Genomic DNA, 12,513 nt, shown 5'->3' on the forward strand with positions numbered 1-12,513 from the left:
GAAAGAGAAAAATAAGGCATTGGAAGAAGAACTGAAGGAGCTCCAGAGGTCATTCCAGGAGCTCAATGCTAAATATAATGCTGACTTGATAAAGAGGAGAGAAGAGACCAAGTCACAAACATTTTACGAGGAAAAGATTAGTGAGAAGCAGCGATTATTGGATATTGTAAAAACAGAGATGGAAACGATGAGGGTAGAAATGATAGGAAAATTTGAGTCAATGCAAGAATCAGAACAACTTTTGCAGAGAGAATTGGAGGAATCTAAAAAATCGTATCATGATCTGACTTTGGCCCATGAGAAAGAAATCGCAATCCTGAAACTAAACCTGGAGCGATGCCAACTGGAGCTAAGGCAAGAGAAAGAAGATCATTTAGAAAACCTTGGAAAAAATAAGGAGCTGACTGAAGAACTGAAAGCCCAGAAAGAAAGTGGAGAGATCCTGAAGAAGCAAATGATTGAAGAAAAAAGATTTTATTTGGAAAAGGCAGAGGAGGAGAAGAAGGTAATAAATGACTTAGAATTGGAAAAAACCTTCCTGCAGAAATCATCACAAAATGAGATTAAATGCCTGCAGGACAAACTGAAAAACGCCACAGAAGAACTGAACAAAGTTGACACTTTATATCAAGATTTGTCCATGAGATACGAAAGAGACATCAGTTCACTTAAAAAAGCTGCAGAACGAAACCAAATTAAAAGTAATTCTGTCGAAAATATTGTTGAATATATGAACGATTTACCGTCAACCACCACGGCAAGTCCTCAAGAAGAAGAAGAGGAAATATCAGTCGGCCATGTCGACGTGATTAATGATTCAAATGACATGGATTCAGAGGAGGAACAACCTGAACCAGAACCAGAACCAGAACCAGAACCAGAACCAGGTTGTTCTAAGGACGCTGAAGACATTGAGGATATTATGACCCAACAAGAAAGTGGCCTTCAGGATTTAGACATCAAAAAGAAACCAAAAACCACCATTTGGAAAAGAATGAAAAAATTTCTTGGATTTAAGTCAAAACGAAAACCAAAGACAGAAAACGATAAAGATGATTAATTTTGATATTTATCAAGACATTAAAGAGAAGAACTGAGGACCACATCCAGGTTGTCGCCTCTGTGTTCAGGGCAAGTTTTAAAAGTTTAAAGTTTTAAAACTTTTAAGTTATAAAGTTTGAAAACTTTAAAGTTTTAAAACTTAAGTTTTAAGTTAACTTAAAACTTAAAACATTGCACGGCCCAGTATTTTAACACTGAAAGTTGCATTAATAGTGTTTTAAAACTCACCATTTTGTCTTATTGGAAATAAACCCATTAAAACGTCTTGATTAGCTAAAAACTGACATGTGGCATGAACATGTATAAACATTCAGAGTATAAAAGTTTTAGAACTTTAAAGTTTTAAAGACAGGACTTTGTCTTTAAAAAGACAGTTTTTCCCCCGATTGACAAAATAGATCCTCCCAACCCAACAAAAAAATGGTGGGCAGCACGGTGGCGCAGCGGTTAGCGCTGCGTCTTCACAGAGACCATCTGTGTGGAGTTTGCATGGTCTCCCGTGTTTGCGTGGGTTTTCCCCGGGCGCTCCGGTTCCCCCCACATCCCCTAAAACATGCAGGTCAGGTCAGTTGGTCGCTGCAAATCGTCCCCAAAACAGTTTATAAACTCCAACAATGTTCAGTTTTATTGTTAAACTTGTAAAATTAATTGGCATTTTCCCTCCACTGGTTTAGTGATAGAGGCTCATTACTGCAACACTCAGCTAAATATTATAGCAACGTGTTGATTAAAATTTCCTCTTTTCATAGTAATGATTTCTGTTTATTTTCACTGTACTTGTGCTTTCATGGTTTGACCTTTGGTTGACCTTTTCACATTAAATTGCCCTGAATTGTAGCTCGTTATGCTGCGTTTAAACCTGTATTTTAGAGAAGATTAGCAAAAGGATCATGCAGTGGCGTCTTTAGGACGACTGTCTCTGTGGGTAGATGGACCAGAAGGTTGTCGGTTCGATTTCAGCTTCCTCAGCCACATGTTGAGGTGCCATTGGGCAGGGCATTTAGCGGCAAGTTGCCCAGCGACCTGCATGTGGGTGTAAATGTGTGTGTGGGTGAATGTGACTGCAGTGTGAAGCGCTGACTGCAGTATCAGCATGACTAGCAAGTTCATTTTTTGATAAATAAATCCTTTTTCTTTTCATAAAAAAAAATAAAAAAATTTAACACGTTTGGACTTTTTTTCAGTTTAAGTTTTAAGTTAAATTACATGGAATTAGATGATGATAATTGTAATCATAATTTAATAATCTGGACCGTGAAGAAGCCCAGAGTTATTTTATCTCTCATAAAACAGTTTTTATCAAAGATAAAAGTTACTGTGTGATCTTTCTCTTAGTCTTTATTTAGAATAACAAATTCAAGATAAACTTAACAAAAATAGTGCAATTCAACATAAAAACTGTGTAGAAAAGGAAAAAAACAAGAACAATCCATGAAAGTATGAAAACAGAGAACTTAATCAGAAATCATTTCCATTACAGGAAGAAATCAATTCTTAGATAAATACTTTGTAATAAATGAAGCTTTTGTGTTGTTGAGCTTATTGCTGTCTGCTTGTATAAAAGAGAAGAAAAAGGGGCTGAGAAATGCCTAAATCAGTTTTTTAACCAGCTTTATAGTCAGACTGCAAATTATGTTTTGTTTAGGACGTTACTTATCGGTTTTGTTTGTCAACCTGGGTTTAATTCCTAGTCCTGGGGAATCTGCTGCATGTCATTCCCACCCTTCTCCTCCCAATTTCCTGTTCGACCACTGTAAATAATAACGGCTACTAGAACCTAAAACACTTTATTAGAGCCTGAAAAACTTTTTAAAAACTAAACAAATGGACCAAAAGTCAGAATATAATTACCTCCACATTGTGCTCGTTTCCTCATGTTAACAACTTTCTTCCATTGTCTCTCACTTTCTCTCTTTCCTTCATAGTTAACAGGTTATTTAATACACACACATGCACACATTTACACGTCCCCTCCATGGCTGCCACCTTATGGTGGTGGGGGGTTTGAGTGTCCCAGTGATCCTAGGAGTTATGCTGTCGGGGCTTCATGCCTCTGGTTGGGCCACCCGATGCAGACGGGTCCAAGGTGAGGAACCAGACCAAGCGCAGCCCAAAGATTACGCCGTGCACACTGATGATGCCCACAGTGGTCCTCAGTGTGCTCAGGAAGCTTGTGTATGCCCAGACACAAGGGAGCATTGCCCTTCATACTGACTTACACCTTCACGTTTTGTTAACTTTTTGCTCCACCTGCGTCCTTCTGACACAAAATGCTCTTCTAAAAAAAAAATTTAAGGATCAGCATATTTTTCCCTTTTAATTTGGAATATTTGATCTATTTTCCTCCTTGTTTATCACAAATAATGATTATTTTTGTTTTAACACTTTAAGTTTCAGCTATGTTGGTTACTCTTGTCTTAGGGCTAAAATGATTAATTGGGCTAAGTGTAATTAATCAGATTAATTGTGATTTATTGGATTTGTCGTGATTAATCGATTACTAAAACAACTAATTTAGTAATTGATTAACTAAAAGGCAATTGGCAAAAGGCAAACTCATCACACAGCTTAACTTTTGTAGCTAAGTTAAGCAACCAGGTCCAATTCAGGTGGAAACAGCTGTTTTATTTTTCTCAAAGTTAAAGTGTGTTCACAGATTGCAAGTCTGTTTTTATTTCTGGTTTTCATCCAGTCCATGAAGGGTTGTGCTTTTCAAAATAAAAGTGGCTCAGTCACATTCCCACACAAACAGAAAGCTTTCAGTTTGCCTCCAATTTGTGCATTAAGACTCTATTCATGCCACTTTCTCCCATTTGTTTTGCTGATTTTTAAATATTAGACATGAATCTGGACTTCGTGTGACGTCGCGTCTTAATGATGCATTTAATTATTAAGGTTAATGTTGGTGATTTTTTCATGAAAGGAGGAGAAGTTGGATAAAATATTGATGAATCTGTCGTTAGAAGAGAAGTGGGTGTTGGAAGAGGAAGGAGTGGATGGAGTGTGTTTCACAGGAAAAGAAGAATAATGTTGGTTAATGACTTTTGGACCCCCTTCCTCTCATTTTTCTGCCTCTGTTTGCTGCAATCTATCCTTGTGTCCTACCTCAGAACAGAGCCGTAATGATTCTTGTCTTCTGGGGACACTGGCTTTCCCATTTTTCATCCATCTGTCAATTTCTTCCCTCCTTCAGCTTCTGTGGCTTCAGTGTAAAACAAGCTCAGCCAGGTTGGATAAAACATCAAAAAACATAAATCTGTTTTGCCAATTGGATTCAAGTCAGGACATTGACTAGACCATTTTAACAAATGGATATGCTTTAACAGAGAGCCGGGTGAAAACTTTATTTGGTTTTTGAAGATTCTTTTTGGATTTTTTTTTTCACCAAAGCACTTCTTGGTGATGTCAGCATGGCTAAAGCCCCCATCTTGTTTGGCAAACTTCTATTTATTTGAAGTTTGAATTCAAGTTAATGGTTCTGTCATTTTGAGTACTTTCATTAATACTGATGGCATAATAATGCAAGAACACATTCTCAAAGATCAATAAATGTTAAATCAGATCTGGTAAGAAAAAATCTGGTTTTGTTTTTAAGCCTTAGTATCAAATCCTACTTACAATTTGGATATGTGCTACATTATCTTAATTTCTATTACAAATGTGCGCAGAACTTCGTCAGTTTTCTTTTAATTTGACTTTTGCAGTATTTCCATAAAGTCAGAAACACAAATAAAATCACAAATAAATACATATATTCACACGATAAGTCATTAAAAACATGATTCTCCGACTCTTTCCTGTTGTCGTCTTCTTTGTCGTTTCCGCCAGTAGCAACATCATGTCATGCAAAGAAATGCTTCAATTGCAGTTTTGTTTCCATTCAGCAAATTTATTTTCAAAATAAAATAAATCACACAATCAATGGAATTGCAGCTAGTATCGTTTGATCCCATGAAATCCTGCAGTTTGGGACTGAAACGCGACAAAATGTGGAAAAACTTGGAAGAATACGATTAGAAATGTAGTGAGTTGAAATTGAAAGTTGCATATGGACCAACATTGGAGTTGCATTTTAAGTTGAGCTTAATTTTTTCAACAGGAAATATGGAGAGAAAAAAAGAGTTGGTGTGCTAAATATACTGTTTGTTGCTGTTGACAGAAGCACTTCTGTTTGTTAATTTCTGCAAAATCTCCAATATAAAGTAAAATTTTCGCACGCCCAGAGCGAGCGTCACAGATCCTTCCCTCTCGCTCGGTGCTTGAAGAGTCATCTCTTCCTCTGGTACTCATGTTTATGGAGAGGCCACACTGATTCCTTCCTCTGCTGAACCATCTGCCGCCTCAGCACACACACACACAAACACACACACACACACAAACACGCACACACACACGCGCTCACACACCTCAGACAAAACCCAGCCTTCACACAACCTCACACCTTTCCATCTGGATCAATATACAGATCCTTGATCTAATTTTAGAAGCTGTTTCAGGGAGCTTGGAATCCTTGAAAGTTTTGAATATCAAACTTGGTGTTTTCAAGGTTTGGAAACTTCTTGAAAGTGTTTGATATTCAAACTGCTCTGTTTTGTAATAAAGTGCAATCCAAATTTAGAGAACAATATTTACAGTTGAAACTAGATATTGTCATACAATGTTATTTTTTTCCCCCCAGTTTGAAAATTTATCAGACAAAATTTTCTTGTTTTAGGTCAGTTAAAAATACTAAAATTATTTTTATTTATTAAATGGAAGAAAACTTAGCAAACATTTAAAAAAAATATTTTTTATTTGTAAATTGTGTTCATTTAATTTGAGCGGGAACCAATCAGAGACAGGCACCTGCACACTCATATTTGCAAAATTACAACGCCAGTCGTAACACTAGTGTATTAAAAACAAAAGCCTGAAAGATAATTATTCCCACTGTGAAACAATTTAAACTGCCAAACGAACCTGACAGTTTCGTAAAAGAAGACGAATCAAAGCAGAAAACATGACTGACGCCACTGTTTTACCTTTTCTAAGTTTTAATTGGTGTTTGGATAATTTGTCCCTTTTTAAAGTCTGTAAGAAAAGCTTTTGCTTTAATAAAACACTGAGATACTTGGAGCGTTCATACATTCAAAGGGTTAGTTAATGCAGATTTGAGTGGCAGCTCCATTGCTTTTTTCTGCAGACGGGCCATTAGGATGAAAACTCCTTCAGTATTACAGAAAAATCTGTATGACAGCAGTAATGCGTATTGAGACGTTTAGATTTATTTTTCTCTTTAAGCAACATTTTTTCATGTCTGCATCACTTTTATCTCCCAAAAATCTTCTCTTAGATCTTAGAAAATGTTTAATTTCATGTTTACATACTTTAATTTTGTTGTTTCATGAAGCAAAAAGCATACCTGTTATTTGCAGGTTTTAAAAGCAAGAAATTGTTGCTGAAATCTATTCATTTTTGAGATCTCAGTTAAAATGCTCATAACTGCTTATTTTAATGGTTCAGACACCAATTATTAATTAATAATCATTTATATGATCAGTGAAAACTGGACAGCAGAAGCTAACTTCTGCAGTTTATCATCTCGTTGCTGATTGGCTGCAGCCCAAAGACAAAGAAAATGATTGGTGCTCCTGGATTGGCTGTTTTCAAAATGCTCTTTCATGTTCTTTTTACGTTTCACTTTAATAATCAGAGTGCAGCATCGCTGCTTATAAAGGATAATAATATTATGAATCAGCGTTGTGTCTAATAAAGCATCCTTTATTAAAATACGACTGAAACATATTTAGCAAACTTGTTTCTTCTTCCTTTGTTCTCTGTAGCTCTACTTCCTGTTGTACGTCTTTCTTTGCACTGCTTCCATTTTCTTCCTTGAACCCTCTCCAGGCAGATGTTGCAGATTTGCAACAGCTAAATGCTACTTAGCTAGTCTTTGCAAGTAATTTGAGCCTGAGAGGGTTAATTGGTCAGATGGTTTCTCTGTGTTGGGTTTTATGTTCAGAACTAAAAGCTCTGCATGTTTCATTACTTATGGAGCTGCTTGGCGCCGACGCAGACCCACATTTGTTGCTGGTTGGAATAATGAGTGCATTGAAATGATGATCTATATATCCTGCCTCCTGCTATATCAATCCCTGCAGATGAACAGAAGTTTTTACGTTTCATCGGATCCTCTGTACCGTTCGCCATCTGCCTGCTTAATAATTTACTCTACCTCTATAACTTTAACGGCTTTTTCAGAACTTTGCTGTAAATTTGAGGCCAACATCTGGACTCGGATAAAGCTTTCAACAACTCAGAAATCTTTTTATGCCTTCGTTAAATCTATTTCTGATCCTGCTGAATAGACGGCAAATTAAATATACATTTATGACACAAAAACCTGCGAACACTTTTCATTTAAATGAGGGCTGCAACTAAAGATTATTTTTGTTATCGATTTATCAAATATTCCGGTGATTATTTGATTATTCAGATCAAAATGGCATATTTTACAGATTTTTTATTTAAGTCTTTTTATACAATATTATAAATACATCAAGAATAAAATAATTCAATTTCTTTAACATTTTATTTATTGAAATGCAACAATACACCATTCCTTGAGCTTACACTTTTTGATTTGTACAGTTATGCAATATTTGTTTTTTACCATAAATATCAAATGTATATATATTTTTGTACAATTTTATCTTGATTACAGCTCTGACTGTTTTGTTCTTTCAGTAAATATCCCGTTTTGAATCCCGTTAATTGATAACGAAATTAGTTGATGATTATTTCAACAATAGATAAATCACAATTTTTCTGATTAATCTTTGAATCTCTATTATAATATGTGTTTTTTTTTTTCTGTTTCTTCCAGGGAGTATAAAAGGTGCAACAATAGTGGACGCTCTTGATACGCTCTACATCATGGAAATGTTTGAGGAGTTTGAAGCTGCCACAGAATGGGTGGAGAAAAACTTGGACTTCAATGTGGTAAGTTAATAAAATATCATAGTTATCATGTTTCTGATGAGACTCTTTGGCTCAAAGGTGTCATATGTGCTTTGGCAAGACCTACAAATAATAATTAAAAAAATATTGTGAAGAAAACAAGAAAGACAAGATATGCAAAAACTAATAAAATTAAAAATGTTATGTGAATAATTTAAAATTACGTTCCAGAGAAACACCTGTGCATACTGCTCTGCTGTGTAGTAATATAACAAAATTGTATTAGTGTGATTGCAAATAAGTTGCAAAAATAAATGAAAAAGTAGTTAAATAAATGTGAAAATAAAGCTGTAAATGGGCAAAGATTTATTTATGTTCAGATTCAAATAAAAGCTTGAAAGTTGATGTCTTGCGACGCCCCGTTGGTTATGCCGCCCTGAGCCATATCATTTAAAGAACCGAATTTACAAAGGATGCAGATTTAAAAAATTTTATTCAAACCTCCTCAGTCTACAGCATTACAATGCTGATAATTAAACATATTCCTTTTTTTATCAAAGTAATTTAGAAATGAGATAAAAAATCTGATTTAGGTTCATGAATATGATGAACACAGCTAAATACTTTTACCTTGAGTTAATACAATACTGTTTTATTTACTGAAGGACTTTAGTTGCTAATGGATAAAGACTAAAGCTATGAAAGCTTCTTGTACGGATTAAAAAAACAAAACATAAATTTAGTTCTCCTTCATTTCTCCTTATTGTCGTCAATAAAATCCCAATCAAATCATCATACCAGGCGCTTTAAAAGTTAAAACCTCCAGAAATAAATCTTGAGTTTTCTTAATGGAGTTAGTTAAAGATTATTTAGGTGAAATAGGACTGTATATCTTTTTACTCTGCGTTGACTAATGAGCTCAGCGGCTTGTGTTCCTGAAGATATGAACGTCTGTACAGTGCAGACAGTTTACCCTCTTCTCCTTTGATGTTTCCCTTTATTCTCCAGCCATCCTCATTATGATTAAGAGCCTCTCATTGAGAAGAGGCAGAAAACCATTTTAGCTCTGTAGATCGGTGTCGTAACCAGATTCATCTAAACCAACCAAATAAAACTGAAAATCAGCTGTAACAGGCACAACTGACAGGAAATCAGCCTGTTTGTCTAGTTTTCTGTCTAAAGAAAAAGGTTTCATGCTCTGAATACGAGACGTTTTTCTTCATGTGCTCGTAAAATGAAGCCACATCTCTTCTTCTTTTTTTTTTTTTTTTTTTGCTGTTGCTGCTTTTTTGCATAATCCTTCCTGATTTCAGTGTGTGGCAGTTGTTGGCCTGTCAGTCAAACTGGATTATATCAGCAGAGCCAATTGTTTCCTGGCATAAACTTCTTATTTCCTGCAGGAGTCAAAAACCCAGAGAAGTACGGCTCAGGGCACAGTTTGTAGAGACAATTTAGAGGATTTAAAGTGGGAAGGCGTTAGCATGCTACTGGTTCCTGGAGGATAGAAAGAATTATGAATGGGAGAACTGGGATATGACAATGTTGTTAATGACTTCGTTCTGCCATGTCTACACTACTAGATACTTTAAAAACATTTAGAGCTGAATGCAATTATTGCTATCATTCACGTGATTAATCGATTAATCATATGATTAATCAAATAGAACATTACCAAATTTCATCCACCTTTAGTTTACATCAGACATACATTAACAATACAAATAAACAATGTATTTTCTAAACAAAAAAACAAGAATGCAAATGAGTAAAATACAATAACATCTAAAGCAGATAAAATTAAAATTATTCAACTTGAGATTTAGCTAAAACAATGTTAGAAATACATAAAATAAGTAAGAAAGTTTCTTTTTTATGTTAAATGCAAAAAATCTATGTATTTTTGTGCAGTTTTGGCTTTTTGTGAGTCTTTATACTTTGGTTGACGATTAATTGATTACTTAATTAGTTGACGATTATTTCAAATAATCGATTCATCATGTTTAATCTGTTTTATCCCCGCTTGTATTTATACAATATTCATTCTAGTCAGAAATACTTCAACATTAAAGTATCATCAAAGAGTCTTTGTGACATGTTAACTTTTAAATGTATCACATTACATCTTCATCACTTGTTGACAAGCTCTGCTGATCCACTTCATCTGTTTTTGCCACTCTTCTTTAAAGTACCAACAGGCATATTTTGATTATTTCTCCAGGAGGAGCCTCTCAAAATGCTCTCAACTTTCACTTTTTGGCGTTTTAAGAGAGCAGATGCTTGGTGATGATAGGCTTCCTTTCAGATCCAAAGACGGATCATTAACTCATTGGCTTTTGCTGAAGTCCCTCAAATCGTTCTCAGCTTGGAAATGGCCACGCTTAGTCAGTTTCCTGCAAGCTCCGTAATGGCCTAAATGTTGCAACATCAGGAGACTCGACTCTGAGCTTGCCAACCTTTTTTTTTCAGGAGGGAGATGGTGTCATATAAATGCTGACTCACAGGGTCATTGCCCAACAGTTTAAAGCTGTAATAGCTGCTGAAGGCCAGCACATGAATAAATCACTGCTGTATATGGGAAGAAATAATCATCCTGACTTGGCAAAATTAAAGAGTCCAAAAGTAGTTATTCAGTTTTAGTTTTGAATAAATTAAAGAGAAAGAAGTGGGATGAGTATTTTCCTGTCTGTCTGAAGTTAAATCAGACCAAACTTCTCTTGTTTTTGATCAGTTAGAATTACCAGAATTATTTCTATTTGCTAAAAAAACAATAATAAGAGGAAAAAATGTCAGATTTATTTAATAATGTGGTCAAAATCAGAAGTTTACATACATTTCCTCAGTGTTTGGTAGGATTGCAAAATTATTTCTATTCACTAACTTCTGCAATAATTAGAGCAAGAATATGTCAGAGATTATTCTGTAGCTGTTTTCATTGTAAATGTGCTAAAAAAAAAAAGAGAGACCTTTTGTTTTTAACTCTAGATGGTGTGAAAAAAAATGCATTTATTTTGTGTATGCAAACTTCTGGTTCCAGCTGTGAGTTTAAATCAGCAGAAATTAACCAAACTGTCAACCTCGTCATTCAGCATCTCCGGCTTTCAGAATTCAGATATTTTCTATTTGTTTTTCCCACAGGACAACCTCTTGTCATATCTCAGTTTGGCAGCAGCGGCTTATGAGAGCTGTCAGTCAAGCTCAAAATCTTCATCTGACTCAGGAATCTGTTCAGAAAAACCCAATTTTCTGCCCCAGTGACGAATAATATGACAACTGTTATTTTGAGGTGCGCTATTATTGTTGTCTAGAAAGATGGGCATTGTTATTTTGTAGATATTGTTCACTTAATCTCTGTCTTATTGAGCAGCTGAAGAGTTGGAGGACGTATTAGTGCTGTTTAACACATGGCGATAAATGGTACAAAGTCTTTTTTTATTAGAAATAATTTGCAGATTATAATATTATTGTTTATGCTTATGCTTACTAAGAAACAACGTTAAAATTTAGTTTTTAACTCACTTGAAACAGACAACAATAATGGAGTTGGCATTTTAGACTCTCTTTAGCCTCTACAATCTGACTGATTCTAGAGGAAAGTGCTTTGGAGTCCTCTGAACTTGATGAAGTGCTATAAAAGTACAGACTCTTGCCATTTAATGTGTTTTTGTGTCACGTCTTAGTGTTGCTATGATTAAGCAAATTAATTGTGATTAATTGATTTATAAAGTAAGCATTTTTTACTGTCCAGTTATTAATCCAAAAAATTGTCAACAAATTTGTAGGCAGTATTTCTTTAGTTGCAAATGCATCCTTTACCACAAGTGATCAATCTTACACCAAAGAAACACTGTTATCACACTTTAGGCAGTAAGAGTTATATTTTTATTTGAAAAGGGAATTGAATAGGCTAACTCCTTCCAGCCAGAAATAATAAACAACATTTCCCAGAATCCCATGTCCATCAGAGAGTCAGGAGTTATTCTTTGACTCGTTTTCCTGGACGCCTCTGGGAGCGATGTTCGGAAACTTAACAGTCCAGGGTAGCAGTGTTGGTTGTGACAGCAAGAAATCAGCTGTCTTGTTTATTTAATTTGTGCCTGCTTTTAAAAATCAGCAGACCTGTGATTTATTGTCGCATTTAAGCCGCTTCAGAAGAGGCAGCCATGCCAGCAGCTCTGTAAAGTCAATCAGCGCAACAATATAAACCAAACCTCTCCCTGACAGAGCTGGAGTTCCCTTTTGTTTTGGGTTCAGATGATGAAACAAAGTTGGGGGATATATTATGACCTTTAGTTTTGGGCTAACAAGTTTACATGAAAATCAATAGAACTAATATAAGTTTTCTGACTTGTGTGTTTGTTTTTGTTTTTGGTGCAGAATGCAGAAGTTTCTGTGTTTGAGGTGAACATCAGGTTTGTTGGAGGTCTGCTGTCTGCCTACTACCTGTCTGGGAAAGAGGTAAGAAGATTCATTGCTGTTTTTCATGCTGCTTCTGCGCTGCAAAACCACCAAACC

General features: G+C 35.4%; 1 protein-coding gene across 1 annotated transcript in view; it reads left to right on the plus strand.

Moving 5' to 3' along the window:
- Window positions 1-12,513, plus strand: part of man1a1 (mannosidase, alpha, class 1A, member 1) — a 107,630-nt gene that overhangs the window by 40,943 nt on the left and 54,174 nt on the right. The window contains exons 3-4 of the mRNA XM_055054239.1: window positions 7,928-8,043; window positions 12,376-12,456. Of these exons, the coding sequence (XP_054910214.1) occupies window positions 7,928-8,043; window positions 12,376-12,456 (197 nt within the window). The remainder of the gene's footprint in view (window positions 1-7,927; window positions 8,044-12,375; window positions 12,457-12,513) is intronic.

This window comes from Poeciliopsis prolifica, unplaced genomic scaffold (assembly GCF_027474105.1).
Source record: "Poeciliopsis prolifica strain line A6 unplaced genomic scaffold, Auburn_PproV2 SCAFFOLD039, whole genome shotgun sequence".
Taxonomy (NCBI): domain Eukaryota; kingdom Metazoa; phylum Chordata; class Actinopteri; order Cyprinodontiformes; family Poeciliidae; genus Poeciliopsis; species Poeciliopsis prolifica.